This window comes from Asterias amurensis, chromosome 5 (assembly GCF_032118995.1).
Source record: "Asterias amurensis chromosome 5, ASM3211899v1".
In the NCBI taxonomy this organism is placed as follows: domain Eukaryota; kingdom Metazoa; phylum Echinodermata; class Asteroidea; order Forcipulatida; family Asteriidae; genus Asterias; species Asterias amurensis.
Genome location: NC_092652.1, coordinates 11,301,166 through 11,319,776, shown reverse-complemented (window position 1 = coordinate 11,319,776; position 18,611 = coordinate 11,301,166). Strand labels below are relative to the sequence as shown.

Genomic DNA, 18,611 nt, shown 5'->3' with positions numbered 1-18,611 from the left:
ACCATCCGATAAATCTACTCCGTGGTAGTAAAATAAAGCAAGACAGTTCTCTAAGAATAAACTCTACCTGGCAAGTAGATACACAAATGCGCCGTTACCGCAAACCAATACCATGCTCATACCATTGAGCTATAGGCCTACTTTTACATGGGGTGGATTAATAATAATAATAATAATAATAATACCTGTATTTATAACGCGCCTTTTGCCAAAGGATACAAAGCGCCAGGTATTATTACTGCAAGGAGTGGAGCAATTTTTGAGATATAAGACCTAATCCTTAAGCACCATGTAATGGTTTACAAGGTGAGATAGAGCAATATGCTGCCAATCCAGCCAGGAACACCGGGGCGAACCGCTTCTCTTTTCGATAAGTGCACAACACATGGGACCAACGGCTTTACGTCCCATCCGAAGGACGAAGCAATGGTTATGTGTCTTGCTTAAGGACACAAGTGCCACGGCTGGGGAATCGAACCCACACTCTGCTGCTCAGAAACACCAGAGTTTGAATTCGGTGCTCTTAACCGCTAGGCCACGACACTCGCAATTATTCTTTGCCTGTTGGGTGGTTATTTGGATTCTAAATCATTCAGCATTCCATTTAACTTTTTGTTTGCGTATTTTTAATGTTGTTTAATGTTAACAATGTTTATATCGATTTTTAATATATTTTTGTTTATGTGGCAAGACTTTTTAAATTTAAGGCTTTTGGCTACAGTTTTCCGGTTAACTGTTTTAGTTCTGGGCACAATTTGTCCATGACGTTTTTTTTTAATGAATGTATTTTGTATGTGTTTTAATGCTGAATAAATACAAATACTAGCTCCATGCTCTTTCGATTTTCCTAAGCATTGCTAATTCATTTTTTTATGTAAAGGCAAGCCACCTGGCTTATTTGCCTCGACGCGTTGTCACGCTAGTTTATTCTTTTTCCTGCCTTTCATGTGCATTACAATGTAGTTCGATAATAATTTGTGCAAGTGTGTGTGGAAATGAATGCGAATTGAATTGAATTGAATTGAATTGAGTCGAATCAAATAATCTCCTTTACGACCCAAAAGGGACCCCTTTGCAGTACTGCCCCTTTGCAGTTACAGCAATTACGTCATTGATTTTGATAAGGTTTGCAAACACAGCGCCACAACTACAGTTATAAAACCACCGCCGACCTGTGTGTCACACAATGGAGGTATAAATCACACTATTGCCGAGTACTTCAAGGGCAAATCATACCGGGAGGTTACCACATTCAACATGGCGGTAACATGGACGTTTCGGTGTTTGGTGTGGGTAATGTTGTCTGGGTTTGTCACGGCGTATGCTGCCAACTACTGCTGGGCCAGTGATGTATCGTGGATGGTGAAAACTACAATTTGTGAGTATTGAGACAAATGCCGTGTAGGCCTAGATTACAGTCAAATGTAATTAATTCTTCTGTGTATGTCTCTCACTCAGTAACACTTCCAAGGTTGCAACCATTGACTGCGCAGGAAGCTAAGTCTATGGGACGCCAAAGAGGCATTATTCCAGTGAACACATCTATCGGTCTTTTGCATGGAAACATCAGGAGAGTCACGTACATTTTAGTAGGCCTACCACCTTTTTCTCAAAAACTTTATGACTTGTGACGCTGACATTTCTACAGCTAAATTATATTACATACATCTTTATTCAGTGAGTAGGGATACGTGGCATGGCAACACGAAGGGTATCAAACCCTTTAAACGAACTTCAGGAATTTTTGAGGATAAATTAAAGCACGTATTTTAATTGATCCTGGAAAGTTCATTTAGTTCGTTTCAAGGGTTTTAATACAAACTTGGACGCTAAATATAATACGGAAAAAGATATACACCCTCCACTGAAACAATTTTCAGCTTTTATCAGCTCCCTCAAATAACGCAAACATTAATCGGTGGTATTTAAGTCACTGTTAAAGCAATCGCACATCATCGGTAAACAGTATTGCCCAAAAGGCCCACACTTTGTGTATCACAACTTATATGTACAAATAACAAACCTGTGAAAATTTAGGCTCAATCGGTCATCGGAGTCGGGAGAATGTAACGGGAACACCCACCCATGTTTCCGCACGTTTCGCCGTGTCATGACATGTGTTTAAAGACACTGGACACTGTTGGTAATTGTCAAAGATCAGTCTTCTCACTTGGTGATCTCAACATTTGCATAGAATAACAAACCTGTGAAAATTTGAACTCGATTGGTCGTCGGAGTTGCGAGATAACTATAGAAGAAAAAAACACCCTTGTCACACGAAGTTGTGTGTGCTTTCAGATGCTTGATTTCGAGACCTCAAGTTCTAAACTTGAGGTCTCACAATCAAATTCGTGGAAAGTAACTTCTTTCTCGAAAACTACGTCACTTCAGAGGGAGCCGCATCTCACAATGTTTTATATTACCAAACTCTCCCCATTACTCGTTACCAAGTAAGGTTTTATGCAAAAAAGAAAATATTAAATCCGTTATTCTCGATATCGAGAATTGATATTTGTTTGAATGTTTTCTCAAAAATTAAAGCATTTCATGGAATAATATTTCAAGGGAAGTATTTCGCCATTACCTTATGTAAACCCTGTCAGTTATTTGTAAGTATGTGAACTTTTACCTTTTTTGTTGTTCAGAAAGTGTCCAGTGGCTTAAAGAATAATCCTAATTATTTTGTTACAAATATCAAGGTGTCAATGAACTTACTTAAACCATCATTTTAAATGAGGTAATCAAATTTTTAGAGTTGTGTTAGTGTGCTAACTTCGTTTTAAAAGTAAAAGTTTGCATTATTATGTCCCTCTGTTCGTGTTTGCGTTTCTGAACTGAAAGTAAATCCTTGAAAGGAGCAATATTTTCGACCACACCATCTAAGGTACATACAACTAATTTTGGTCTGTGAATTGCCCAACAACTTTCACATGACTTCTTTACATGCCCAGATATTGTCTGTTTTTTTGCTTCAGTCATTCTCCTATCTAGTTATTGGTATATATCTCTAATTATCTAAGCTTTTTTATATGGCGTGACAACATCCCCAACTGTTACTATACCCCGAAGAGCAAAAGGGCCATCATTTTACTACCACACAATCAAAGATATGTTGATAAATTAACGAAAAGCCTGTGGCACCCGACCCCCTCTTAGATAAAAGTGGAGTGGTCCATTTTATTATATCAATGAATTGGATTACCCCGATCATTATACTTTGGCCGTGGCCCTTCAGCTCAGTACTAGAAAAAAAAAACAGTTGAAATTAACACGGTGTTTTCACCTTGTTGTCTCCCAGGTATCTTTGCTGGTTGGTGCGGATTGTCAACCATTGTAGCTTTACACATCTCAACTCTACGCTGTTCCGAGAGCCACACTTTAGCAACTCTATTGATTCAGTATTTGATGAACCAGATTCCAAGTCTCATGGCCTCTTCTGTCTACTCTGGCATCAAGAAAGTCTGGCAACGTCCTATGGAAGAGCAAGAGAAGTTTCTTCTGAAGCTGCTCGCCCGTGATGCGAAGACGGAGTACGGCATGAGACACGGCTTCAGCGACATCAAATCTCTTCAAGAGTTCCGTGCGAAGCATCCACTCACTAAGTATGAGCATTATCGAGATTACTTCACCAGGCTGGCGGACGGGGAAAAGAATGTCTGCGTTGCGGCAACACTGGAGCGATTTGGAACTTCGTCTGGCACAACAGGAAAGGGCAAGCTTATTCCGATGGTAAGACCGACAGAATTCACGAAGGTGAGCATGGCAATTACAAGTAAACTGTCGTCGGTAAGTCCCGTGCAGAAAATGTATTCGCTATACTGCAAACCCGTGGTGAAGATGACAAAATCTGGAGTGCGTATTGCGCCGGTGATGTTCGTGCCTGAAGGTAAAATAATGAGTTTGCTGGTGTCCGCTACCCAGAACACGCCGCCCAGTGGCTTCCAGATATCCACTGATTTCGAAGCCACCTACGTCCAAACCCTCTTTGCTCTCACCGACAAAAATATCGGCCAGATCAATGCGCCGTTCGCCTCGCAAGTCTACCGAGGATTGAAAATGCTGGAAGACGAACAGGAGATGTTTTTAGAGGATCTGACTCTGGGAAGGGTCAACCCGAAGATACAACTAGATGAGGGAATTCGGCGGTCTCTGGACGCAGCTTTGACGGCAGACCCAGCTCGAGCAGACGAACTGAGGAGGGAGTTTGCTAAAGGCTTCGTGGGCATCGTGGGTAGAATCTGGCCTCATCTGTCTCATGTAGCGGGCATCGACGTTTCTGGGTTCATGAAGAAGCTTGATGCAAGATACACCAAAGGTAATTACCGGACTGCCCAAATGTATACAACAAGTGTTTTATGTTTTCTTTATGTTTTTAATAGTGGCTATTTTAATAATAGTGCGCATATCCATCACTCAGTGACGCTCAGGGTACTTTAACATACAGTATTTACTTGCAAGGTGTTTGGGACTGCTACCGAAGTGTGAGATCTACTCCTTGTGTATAGCACCATGTGATGGTTTACAAGGTGCTGTGACGCAATATGCTGCCAATCAAACCAGGAACACCGGAGCGAACCCCTTCTCTGTTCTATAAGTGCACAACACACAGGACCAACGGCATTACGTCCCATTCGAAGGACGAAGCAATGGTTAAGTGTCTTGCTTTTTAATAGCACCATGTGATAGTTTACAAGGTGCTGTGGTGCAATATACTGCCAATCAAACCAGGAACAGCGGGGCAAACCCCTTCTCCTTTATATAAATGCACTGGGTTATTTTAGTTGTGTAACACAACACACAGGCCCAACGGCTTTACGTCCCATCCGAAGGACGAAGCAATGGTTAAGTGTCTTGCTTTTGTATAGCACTATGCAATGGTTTAAAAGGTGCTGCGGGACAATATACTGCCAATCAAAACAGGAACACCGGTTCGATCCCCTTTGCCTTTCTAAGAGTACACTGGTTATTTTAGTTGCGTTGCACAATACACATGACCAACGACTGTACGTCCCAACCGAAGGATGAAGCAATCGACTCGAACCCACACTCTGCTGATCAGAGTTTAAATTCGGTGCTCTTAAACGCTCGGCAATGACACTTCCATTACTGTTTATTAGTGGATCAGATGATTGCCCTGCGAGTGGTATCCTACAAACATGATGTGTTATATTTATACAAGTTTCTTTTCAAGGCAGGTACCCGACTACTCTCGCCAGCCTATTCATGCACAGAAGGGTTTATTGGCGTGAATGCGTGGGTGGATAAGACACCACAGCAGTATACGCTCCTCCCAAATGAAATGGTCGTTGAGTTTATCCCAGAACACCTCAGGTTAGTCTCTCGCTTTACACAATCAAACTCCGTACACCGATCACAAAAACTCGTCAATGTTTCAAACTAATGCAATATACACCGGGCAAGTTCCCGCACCGTTGACCCCCGAACTCTGGTAGTCAACTTCTTCTAGTGGTTTCCGAGTGGTGTCCTCGGTCAATGATGTTACGGCTGTGTTGTCCCCAGATCTTCCCGTCCCTTTATGCATGTAGATATTCTCCAGATGTCACAAGCGATCGTTGGTCTACACTAGTCGACATTGGAACCAACCTACTGGGCATGGTCGCATCGCTGGTTATCAACCAGTTTAATAGCACAGTGCAGAGTGGACCAGTGTAACACAATGATAACGTGCGTTCAGTTGCAGGTCGCCCTGAGATGACATGACAAGAGTCGATCGCGTTCAACTTCTGTGCGCATGCCCTACGTACGTCGTTAAACAACCACTCGTTAACTATTGATCCTTGCGCGAACTTGACCCCTGCATTCGCTCCGTTAATAGTTGAAAGTTTAAGTAAACCACTGTCACCACAACACAATGACATGTTCTGGGGTTGATGTTTATCAACACGGTTCTCAGGTGAAGCATCTCGCACAAACAACCAAACTTCTTAAACCGACCACACAAACTCGTTAAGGTTTCAAACTATACTGTGCAATATAAACTGCTTGTGGTAATATTAAAAGTTTAAGTTATAATAGCTATTCACCACAACACAATGACATGTTCGGGTTGATGATCATTAACACGTTTATTTCTTCTCATTTTCTTCTCACATCCAGTGCCGAAGAGACTCCACTTACGTTGCTGATGGATGAGGTCGAGGTTGGCAAACGGTATGAGATTGCTATAACGAGCATATCAGGGTTTTACCGTTACCGTTTGGGCGACGTTGTCGAGGTTGTGGATTTCATCGAGCGTTGCCCAGTGGTTGCCGTTATGTACAGGTATGTAACTTCAATGTACGCTAGACATGTAGTGTAAATAAATGCTACAAGGAGCTACATTCTGAGTGCGAAGGTAGATAAAATCCACAGATAACTTGGATTGGATTCGAACCACAACCCCCCATCCCAGCCTCAATACAGATGTCTTGACATTGAGGAAAAACGGTCGTCGACAATTTCCAACAATAAACTAAGAAATCTATATGCATTTCCCTTTACTCGCATGCTTATTATTATAAACTCAAAGTGGCAGCAGATTTACCGGGTAAAATTCCATTGTGTAAAAGTAGTTCTGAGCATGGACAATATCGAGAGCAATGGATTTTACCTGTTAAGTCTGCTGCCACCAAGTGTCCTAAAAGTCCCCATTGCATAGTTCGTTTAGCTTCCCTGATGGGTCGACCCCGGTACGTTCGAATAGTTTGACGGGGTTCACCCGGGTCAGCCCCCAGTGCCCTGCTTGTGGAGTGGGTCACTTGGGGTGACCTGAGGTGCATGCCGTCACCACGAGAGGGCGAGTGTGATCGTTCGATTAGCTTTATCTTGTCAGGGGCTCACCCGATTGAGTGAGCACCGCAGGGTCGACCCAGGGAAGCTTATCGAACGCACCCATTATCCATCTGATTATCTGACGTCACACTTACAGACGCATGAATTACACCAGAGAGTGGCTTCAAGCCTAGGATAATCTCCGTCCATAATTACCTTTCAATTAAATCACTGGTTCTGAAAAGCAAGTACCTGTTTTTAGGGGACCAGTCTACATTATGCAGTGCAATATGTGACCGGTAGGCCTGTCATCGTACAAGTTTGTACTTTTCCAGTTCCTGGGTCACACCGTATGACCGTCACTTACTTTCCAGATCACAGGTCATTATGCATAACATTAACACTTGATTACTTTACATTTCCTATCCCCTGCCAGTGTGGCAGGAGATTCTGTCCCCCGGAGATTATGTGCCCCCTCCCCCCATCCAGATGGCGAACTGTGTCCTAGACTGGGCCCATGTTAATTTCCCATTATGGGGGACTCTCCTGTAGACAGATTTCCCTGGGACACCGGGCATGATGTTAGCAGGACAAGAAGAAACACACAAGTAAACGAATAACTTGTGTTTTATGTGTTTTACTTTGGTCTTATTTCTAGAACTGGAGAGCTACTGAATCTACGCAGTGAGAAGATTGACGTATTGGTGGTCAACAAAGCCATACAAGAAAGCTTAGAAGGATGGGATGGAGCTACTCTAGTGGAATGGACATGCGCAGAGAGCCCACTTATGCACGATGACAAAAATGGTAACAATTTGAAGTTGTGCATGGAGCAAACAGGGAGCATAAACTTTCATTCTATTTTTGACAAATTTAGAAACATGAATTTAAATCTTTTAAATTTTGTCTTGCTTCCAGATGGTGAATATGACATGTATTATTTGCTTTTCGTTGAGCTCGAATCAGAGAAGGAAATACGATTATCTGCTGATCAGATGTCAATGGTAAATACTATGCTTTCTAAAAAACTTACAACTGTATACTTAATCGAACTTTAAAGACACAGGACACTATTGGTAATTGTCAAAGACCAGTCTTCCCACTTTGTGTAACTCAACATGTATGCACAAAATAATAAACCCATAACAATTTGAGCTCGATTGGTCGTCGGAGTTGCGAGAAAACTATGAAAGAAAAAACACCCTTGTCACACGAAGTTGTGTGCTTTCAGATGCTTGATTTCGAGACCTCAAATTCTAAATCTGAGGTCTCGAAATCAAATTCGCGGAGAATTACTTCTTTCTCAAAAACTATGTCACTTCAGAGGGAGCCGTTTCTCACAATGTGTTACACTATCAACCTCTCCCCATTTACTCGTTTTCAAGTAAGGTTTATGCTAATAATTATTTTGAGTTATTACCAATAGTGTCCACTGCCTTTATTTAAAGTAAACATATTTGTGATGTTTGATGAAAAGTATGATTTATAAAAGGGGTTATCAAACAATTAGCCACAAGGAAAACTGACGGCATGGCACAAAAAGGTTCTAGCTTGTGAACGGTATTTTACAATTTATAAAAGTGACGAGATAAGTCTAAGACAATGTTTTCAGTCTATGGCGTCTTTGCCTTGTTGCCCTTTCAATGGTTTCCCAACAGACTGTAAAGCTTTTCCAATGGAAGTGCCATTTGGGAAATGAATATGGCCTTGTTCTCCCAAGATGAAATTACAAGCCAAGCTAGAAGGGGGTTCTGAAATCGTCACAATGCCTGATACATCAATGTCCTGGTTTGTGAACCGTAGTTTAAAGTTTACAAAAGTGACATGATAAGCCAACGAAAGTCGATGGCTTTCGGATGAGGTCTTCACAAAAGTATCAAGCATAAAGTCGTGATAACCTTTTCATTTCATACTTTCTTCTAACATATTCTGTTCTTTTAAAAAATTCAGTTCGACAGATCTCTACGGAAACAGCATGAGTTCTACGAGCAGTACCGGAAAGTGGGCACAATCTGCGAGGCTCGTGTTGTAGTCGTTCGCCCTGGCTCCTTTAACAAGCTGCAAGAACACATCATAGCGGCCTCAACGGCCAGCTATAACCAGTTCAAGATGCCTAAGAAGTTGCGCACTAAGGCGATGTTGGATCTTATGTTGGAGTGTGCAGTAGTTGAAAACACTTAGTGATAGTTAGTAGTTTATTATGGGTGCGTTCGATTATCTTCCCCGGGTCGACCCCGGTCTGCCCCGGTACGTTTGAACAGCTTTGAAGTGATTCCAAGGGCTCACCGGGTCAGCCCGAAGTGCCCTGTTTGTGGAACGGTCACTTGGTGCTGGCCCGAGGTGCTGGACGTCACCACGAGAGGGCGAGTGGTCTGTTTGAGTAGTTCTTGTCAGGGGCTCACCCGAATGAGCACCCGCGGGGTCGACACAGGGAAGCTAATCGATTGCGACTTTTAATTATTTGACGCATGAAGACGGTAGTACAGACTACAGAAACATATTTTGTTAAGAGTAATGGATGGTCAGAATAATAATATGAACTTGACAGAGCTATATATGCACGTAATCAACTATATATTTACTATGAGATGAGGTTGGCTCAGTGGTTTCTATTCCTGGTTTTCACCTCTTTGAGCCCCGGTTTGAACCTCACCTCGGACCAAAGCAATTCATGCGTATAGTGGGTACACCAGTCCCTATCCTATCCGAGTGAGTTGCTTTCCCACAGTTGATTTCCATCCACATTTAAAATCGTACATTTTGTTCTCGTTTCATACTGGTCCTGTTAATGGCGGTGGACACTATTGGTAATTACTCAAAATAATTATTAGCATAAAAAATTTCTTGGTGCAAGTAAATGGGAGAGGTTGATAGTACAAAACATCGCGAGAAACGGCTCCCTCTGAAGTGCCATAGTTTTTTTAGGTTTTTGAGAAAGAAGTAATTTTCCACGAATTTGATTTCGAGACCTTAGATTTAGAACTTGAGGTCTCGAAATCAACCGTCTAAACGCACACAACTTCGTGTGACAAGAGTGTTTTTTTTCTTTCATTATTATCTCGCAAGTTCGATGACCGATTGAGCTCAAATTTTCACAGGTTTTTTATTTTATGTGTATGTTGAGATACACCAACCCTGAAGGCTAGTCTTAGACAATAACCAATAGTGTCCACTGCCTTTAGTTGCGCTATAGATGTGCTGTTGGATTATTATTTAATTAAATAACTAATTACTAAAGTTATGCTTTATTTTAACGGTAGTAAATACTTTCTGCAGGTCGACATAAAGATAGTTATTGGACTGGGATAAATATGTATTTACATTTTTTTGATTGACATACTCAATACACGTAGGTGCAGAAAGTTCAAGATTAATGGTTAACATGCCTCATCTATGTTAAAGACACTGGACACTATTGGTAATTGTCAAAGACCAGTATTCTCACTTTGTGTATCTCAACATATGCATAAAATAACAAATTTTAAACAAACTGAGCTCAGTTGGTCGTCGAAGTTGCGAGAGAACAATGGAAGGAAAAACACGCTCGTTGCACAAGTTGTGTGCTTTCAGAGGCTTGATCTCGAGACCTCGAAATCTATCTCTGAAGTCTCGAAATTAAAATATAATATTTTAGTTAGAAATTTACTCGTTTAGTTGTTTAATAATGCATTGGATTTGACAATAAAGAACTAATAGGTAACATGACTTGCGTTGCATTCGACTGGCTGATCTTTTTGTTTGTGTATATTTAATATAATTATGCTTTCGCCCGTTTATTGTTAACTTTTGTTTTCTTAACTATGCTTTTAAGTGAGTGTATTAGATGCATACTTTTATCAGTTTATTGTTTATTTCAAATGTCTGTTTATTTTTTAAACTTGAATGGTGTCAGCATTTTTGTCCTTTTTATAATTTAAATGAAGTAAACATTAATAATATTATTGATGATCCACCGACGGTAAAGAATGCTTGCATATTATGCCATACCAGCACCCAGGAAACTTTGTTACCAATTTATTATCATATATCTTTTGAGAACTATCGAACCGAAATCCACAAGCAGCGGTGTCGTATTCTTTGCTCACGCGAAGCTATACTCCTACAAATGACGTCACACAATAATCACGGAAAAACAAAGGGTGCGTTCGTTTAGCTTCCCTGGGTCGACTCCGGTGTGTGGCGGTTTTTTCTTCCAGGACGAACGTGGGTAATTATCTGAACACGTTCGTCGTGAGAAAAAAAATCCGTCACACACCGAGGTCGACCCAGGGAAGCTAAACGAACGCACCCAATGTATTGACACGCACGTCACACGAGGCGACTGCACCACACTCACGATTTTGGTGGTCAAGACAATAGGTTTACGTGTAAACGTTTGGTTGCCGAAAATGCACACTTCACTGAAAACGTACAGTGACATTGGCCATCAGAATGGCGCATCCAATATTATTCTGATGATGACGTCAGGTGAATTGGTACATTAAATGATAAACAAACACATCCTTAACAAATTTAAATATACGCTTCAATAAATTTGTTAACTGTTTCTAAATGTTTTGTGTTACGATATTGAGCCATATTTCTTAGTACAATGCACAGGATGGCAATAATATGAATAGTTTTTACACCATTATCGATAAGGGTCGAATCTTTAATCAGAAAAATTTATCGAAGATTAGGTCAGGAAAATGGTCAAATGAACATGAGTCAGCTCGTCACCAGCTTAGGGTTTAATCATGGAGCTATTTCTACCTCCATGGTTTAAAGGCCCCCTATCGTCAAAGAAAAACCAGTTTTTGCAATAGCGCCCTCTCGCTCATAAAAGTTGTTTACGCTGTTCTACGAGGGTGACTTACACCCTCTGTTAGTTCGTCGTGATTACAAAGATGGCGGAATCGGAGATGATACACTGTTCATGGTAAGCCCGTCACTCTGTGCTTGTTGCAAGAACACTTGCCAGAAAACAGTGAAACACGGGGAGCTTTCCCACGAGCTTTGCGAGTGTGTGTGGCACAAGACAAACAAAAGGACCGGAAGGAAGTGAGGAACAATAAAAGGGATCTCAATAATAAAGTAAGCGTTACCACTATTTTAGCCTAATGTGTTACTGTTACCCCAGTTTTATCCAAGTCGATCCAATCGTGTTTATTGTCACTTTCGTTATTATTCACCGTTCTGAAAACGAGTGAATTTTCATCATTTTCTCTCGAGAAAACGGCAAACGGTTTGAGTACTTATTGTACTTGTAGGATCAGCCCCCGATTTCACGAAACTCATCGCAAGTAGCGACGCATCGTATGGTTTGCGATGCGTCGCAGACCTATAAGACACGTCGCGGCTGCGACGAGTTCGCAACTTACGACGTGTAACCGGTCGCAACTTGCACTTGCGACGCGTCGCAACGCTTCGTGAAATCGGGGGCAGGACACTAAACACAAATATCTATAATCTACAGATTTACATTAAACTTATATACGGTAAATACTGATAGCTACCCTTGCAATACTATACTTGCTGATACCCTGGTGAGACGAACAATTATTACAGCATGTAAAATATGTTATCAGTAAGTTATACTAGTATTTATAGCATAACTGGTAATTACGTTTTTACATGCGTGCTAAAACGGAGATGGATTATTTTGCGTGACTTTGTTTTACCAAATGCCTCAATACTTTGCAGCAAGTAACATTTTAAGAGAAGCTTTTTACTACCCAAAATGTGTAAGTTAAATGTAAATCTGAAAACATGTTACAAAAAAAAAACCAACAATTTGTTTACAGCAATTTATTATGGCAAACGGATAGGGCACTATAATTAAATTCTGTATTTTTTCAGGAGTCGGATTCAGAAACAACTGAAGGCGAGGGGAGAACAGGCAAATTTGATGCTGTGCGAAACAAATTCAAGAAGAGAAAGCAATATCAAGGTATTCTGAATGTTTATTATTTTTTGTACAAATACAAGTTAAAATATGTCTATATGGTTTACAGGAGCTGCATGTACCTGAATCAGTCTGTGAAAATATATAGATGAATTTCATCAAAATAAAACAATATTTACATATATGGAAAACTAACTGAACTTGAATGAAGAAAGACAGCAAGGCAAGGGGGAGAATAATAAATAATATTTATACACATAAAAACACTATGAATCAAACCATAAAACTACAAACCAAAAATTAGGGAAATATTTACAGGGGCATATACAAATACAAAATAAATACATAAAATAAAACATTTAGAGCAGGTGCAGGCATGATATACTGGTAATTTTGGAAAACAACAACAACAACAAATAGTTTAGATAGTGGAAGGGCTGATCTTCACATGGTGTAAGGCTATCGTACACTTATCACAGTTGTCTGGTTTTCCCAAGAGCAACACATTGTCAAACAGCCTAGGATGAATATGCCTGAATGTAAATAACAATAATGTGTGTCTACCGTTTCAGAAATATCTCAACGCTCTTCCAAGGAGGTTGAAAATGTAACCGCAGAGCTGTAGAGACAGCAGCTTGCAGCATGTCAATTGCATTCTGCAGCTAACAAGCACAAGCCATGAACCCCAAGCTCCCCCTCAAGAAGTTTTGCCATGGTGCAGATGTAGAAATCGCAGGGATATAACGCTGCTGGAGGAGAATAAGTTTTGCACTAGAATGTGAAATGGGTGCCTCACACACACACACACACAGCTCATGGATTACAGGGATGACATGCTGGCAGCAGAGCAAATCCACAATAATGACAGTTTTTCAGCATGCAGCATAATAGGCAGCATGTTTTTTTAGCAGCATGGGCGACTTGGTGCTATAAACCGTAGATTCATCCCATGTGTTTTGTTTTATCAATAAGGGATAGGTTTCTAGCACCAAATGGTGTTTATATTGGGTTCAGACCTCGAAGGCTCTAATTACAAATAATATTGCAATTTTTCAGCATGTTCTAAAATATTTTAATTGCTTGAGTTTGAACAAAGAGAAATTAACCGCAGCGAGACATGAACCAATGACCTCTGAATTAACGTACAAGTGTTCTACCAACTGAGCTATCCAGCCCATGCTGGCGGTGTCCCTATTTGTCATCAGAAATTGATTAATAGGGACACAGCCAACATAGTGCTGGCTAGCTCATTTTGTTAGAGTGCATGTACGCTAATCTTAAGATTGCTGGTTCAAGTCTCACTCCAATTACTTTTCCATTGTTCAAACCCAAACTACTTTTAAAACTCGCACAATCTGTTCCCCTTGTTATTTGTTGCATATTTTAGTATGAGTGTCTCCACACTAATTTATAAGCTCAGCTCATTAATTTTTGCAATCGAGACATATAGGAGGGTTGTTATAAGCAGCTGTATGTAGCTGGTTTCTACATAGTGAATTTTTTTTACACACAAAAATATTAAGTATAACAACAATATGAGATTTAGAATATGTTTTATTTGCATCAGGGATTATGAATATTTATTGTGGTTTTACCCATATAAACCGATGCGTGTGAGCCACTGTATTTTGGAACTTATCAAAAATCTTTGAAAAAAACCCATCACAGACAAATTACTTGGGTGGTATTCGAACCCACGACCCTTGCAGCGCTTAGAAACTTTGTATTAAGCGCTATATAAATGCATGTTATTATATTATTATTATTTGCAATTCTAGAGCAGTGTCATAGAAACTAGTCTAATTGGCTCTAGAATTGCAAAGGTCATTGGTTTGAATCCCACCCGAGTAACATGCTTGCGTTTTTTTCACAGAATTTGGTGGAAGTACTGAGTATGCTATTGACACATCGATGTATATGGGTCAAGCCAAAATGAGGAATAAGATTAATAAAAACAAACTATGGATAAAGAAATTACATTAATTCAAAGGTGTATCATTCATAACAAGGACATACTCAAAAGACAAGAAAATGATCCAAGAACACGTCATTTTACCTCAACTTGTTAAATTTAATGATCAAGTCAGAAATGAGACCTTCCACTTGGTACATATGTATTTAGGAAATTAAAGTGGGAGTTAATTTTGGCTGATAGTTGTGATTTTGGCTGATATGAACAATCTTCAAGATGATCACTATTGGTAAACTACTCAAAATAATTGTTAGCATAAAAACTTGGTAACAAGCAATGGAGAGCTGTTGATAGTGAGAAACGGCTCCCTCGGAAGTAACTTAGTTTCCAAGAAAGAAGTAATTTTCCACGAATGTGACTTCGAGACCTCAGATTTAGAATTTGAGGTCTCAAAATCAAGACATGAAAGAACACAACTTGGTGTGACAAGGGTTTTTTTCTTCCATTATTTTACCGCAACTTTGATGACCAATTGAGTTCAAATTTTCACAGGTTTGTTATTTTGTGCATATAAATGTTGAGATACTCAACGTGAGTAAACTGGTCTTTGACAACTACCAAAAAGTGTCTATAAAACAGACGTTACAAAATATTTAACCTGCAATAGTTTTAAACCATGTAACGCCAATGGTTTTAAAACCATTGATGGACTGACCCACAAATTAAAATAGTTTACACATCTTTTAAATTTAGTGTTGCAATGCTGCACTACAGAACATGTATGATTTCAACCCAAACAAACAAGTGGTTTTGTTTTTCAAAGTGAAAAGAATGAGATTTCCAATTTCTTTACTTCTTGTTCATCCCATCAAGTCTCTCCTAGACTAGTTTTTCTATGGATGGGGCTGGCACTTTTGCAATGGTGAAAGAAATGCGTTGTGGATTATCATCAGATAAAGTAAAAAGTGACATGCTATGATAAATAACCATGTACCCGCCCAGCCCACTTATGATCTTTTAGCTGCAATCCTCTCCATCGAATCTGTGATGTAGCTATAGGGCTGCGGTTTGGGCTTGGGATGTGCTGGGAAAGGGAAATAATAATATGAGATCAGAAAAATACACCTTGGTTTGACGAGTTAAAGTGTTCTGGAGCTCTTGAAAAATGAAGAATTTTGTTACAAGAGGATGTATTAAAATGAATATGTATGTTCCTAAGAATATCCTTTGGAAGGTTTATTTAGTTACTAGAGGTGTAGTTTGTTGATATAACAAAAACAACTGATTTTGGAAACAGCTTACTTTTACGAAACATTCAAGGATACACGCGCACATACTTGGGTGTTAAAATTGACACAAGATCAATGTCAAACAAAGATACATGTACAAACAACAACTTATTGTTTACATCATTGGGTGTTTAGCAACATGAAAATAACACTCATTTGTTCCCTTGGATCGGTCGAGTTGGTCTTTGAAAAGTGTTTGTAACCGTTTGTTATAAAATACATTATGATTAGAAAGATATTTTAAAAGTAGAATATAATGATCCACACTAGTATTACACGAAATTGGGTGGTTATCCTTTTTACCTCATCGACTAACACAGTCGGCCATTTGTGGGCGTCAAATTTCTCCCATAAATGGCCGACCGTGTTAATTCGCAAAGTAAAAGGAAAACCTTGCAATTTCGAGGCAAATTTGTGTGGATCATTGTATTCTACTTTTGAATAATTTTTCTAACCATATGCTTTTTATTACAAACGGTTACGCTTTTCAAAGAACAACTCGACTGATCCAAGGCAACGTGTTCCTTTAATTTGGGTTATTTTTAGGGTCTCAATAAAGTGAAAATACATTGGTGTTAATTTTTTACACCCCAGTTTTTGCAGTGCATAAAGGCAAGGCATTTTCTGTCTATTTATTGGCAAGTTAAAAGTTTTAACTGTTTTTCTGTTTAGTCGTAATTTGGAATAAAAGGCATCCTAATTGTTACAATAAATGTTCTTTCAAAAACAACCTGTCATGCCCATTTTTGTTTTGATACTAGACTTGTTTAACCTGTATGAGTGACGTATGTGAACAAACATCAAATTATGATTATTGTGTCTGTTCAGAAACAAAATTAACAGTGTATGCATTTAGCCTTCGAAATTAGACTGGGTTGAAACGTCAGGCCATTATCTATTTTGTGCATTCACGGTCTTTGTGGTTGATCAGTTCACAAGTAGCCTTAGTATATATAAAACAAGACAAGTTGCAAGGTCCTTGAATGCCATCCCTTCTTCATAGAACCTTCAGAAAGATTGTAGTCTCTGAAAACTGTGACAGTCTCTGACAGGCATATTCTTTAGTACAAAAAAATTATAATAAAAAATTCACGACATTGCAAAACAAATCGCACTCGTGTGCGCACATATTCACGATTTGGTTCACGAAATTGCATACGTGTGCGCACATATTCACGATTTGGTTCACGAGATTGCTTACGTGTGCGCACATATTCGCGAATTGTTTCACGACATTGCATACGTGTGCGCACATATTCGCGAATTGTTTCACGATATTGTATACGTGTGCGCATATATTCGCGATTTGTTTCACGACATTGCATACGTGTGCGCACACGTTTGCGTTATGCGATGTCCCTTCGGGGCCACCATACGCAGGTCCTTTCCCTACGGATACGGTGCGGTGGTTGCGCACACTCAAACATGAAAACACGACGAAAAGCTCTAGACACAGATAAACACGATCGACGGGTGTAATAAATCCATGCCATTGCAATAGCGCGTATCGTGTGTTATACACCCATGCCATTGCAATAGCGCGGATCGTGTGTATAAACTCATGCCATTGCAATAGTGATCATTCGTTTTGCACGTTCAAAGCACCGTTGCACGTCCAGATCTTGCCAATGCCCAATCACAAGCTGGATACTGAAGGCTCCACCCTACTCGGACCGTTGTCTTTGTTAAACACTATACATATTCATGTATACGTTATTCAATAGAGGCAGGAGAGCTGATGGAGGCATGTGTAAGCCCCAGGAAAATTCTCTTATTGTCTGCTCCTTGTAAAGCATGCAGGTAGCAGACAATCACTCACAAGACAGTGTAGTGTTAGCATTCATTATTAAGGAAAGATTTACTAAGAATTGCTGTTGTCAACTAGTGCCCAGCCAAATTTAACCAAAGGAAAAAGCGAAAAGGGGAACATTTTGTAATTATTTTTAAGTACCCTCCTAAACTATTTTGCAAAAAAATGTATGTTAAGAAGGGGCCGGGTAAAGTATGTTGGGTGTCACTGTGGCCGAATAACATAAGGATTTATTTTTAACTGTTAAAGCTGATACTCCAGCGTCCTTACTTACTGTTATTATGTGCAAACACAAAAACACCATATTCATATCACTCAGATGTTGGATTGAATCTCCAAAATCCAGTAGTGATCACTCAAAGTAGGGTTTAAAAAGAGAAGAAAAAAGGAATATAATTTTGTAAGTGACCAACTAATCTTGTTTGAATGTGAACAGCAGTCCTGAACATCATTACAGATGAACGTTATCTTATTTGAATGTGAACAGCAGTCCTGAATATCATTACAGATGAACGTAATCTTATTTGAATGTGAACAGCAGTCCTGAATATCATTACAGATGAACGTAATCTTATTTGAATGTGAACAGTCGACCTGAATATCATCACAGACGAACGTAATCTTATTTGAATGTGAACAGCAGACCTTCTCTTTACAAGTTGAGCACACCTACATTGTTAGGATCCAACTGCCCAACCAAAGGGACTTGCACATGTTGGATTGAGCTCACAAGTAGTGGTATTATACTGTATAGGATATTGTTGCATGTTTTTTACACACCCTGCTTGCTTAGCAATGAATGCTAACATCACCTTGTGAGTGAATGTCCGCTACCTGCATGCTTTACAAGGAGCAGACAATAAGAGAATTTTCCTGGGGCTTACACACATGCCTCCAGCTCTCCTGCTCTATTGAATAACATGAATATGTATAGCGTTTAACAAA

The 18,611-nt window shown here is 39.7% G+C and overlaps 1 protein-coding gene and 1 long non-coding RNA gene across 2 annotated transcripts; both read left to right on the top strand.

Moving 5' to 3' along the window:
* The first annotated feature begins 1,130 nt into the window (after positions 1 to 1,130).
* Positions 1,131 to 10,894, top strand: LOC139937129 (GH3 domain-containing protein-like). The gene is made up of 7 exons (XM_071932133.1): positions 1,131 to 1,378; positions 3,299 to 4,315; positions 5,196 to 5,331; positions 6,118 to 6,282; positions 7,430 to 7,578; positions 7,690 to 7,775; positions 8,722 to 10,894. Exons 1-7 carry the CDS (start codon positions 1,258 to 1,260, stop codon positions 8,950 to 8,952), a joined length of 1,905 nt encoding a protein of 634 aa, XP_071788234.1. The 5' UTR covers positions 1,131 to 1,257; the 3' UTR covers positions 8,953 to 10,894.
* A 764-nt stretch (positions 10,895 to 11,658) lies between these two features.
* LOC139937826 (uncharacterized) lies at positions 11,659 to 14,687 on the top strand. The gene is made up of 3 exons (XR_011786092.1): positions 11,659 to 11,844; positions 12,610 to 12,700; positions 13,228 to 14,687. It is a non-coding gene; the product is annotated as an uncharacterized lncRNA (long non-coding RNA).
* Positions 14,688 to 18,611: the final 3,924 nt, after the last annotated feature.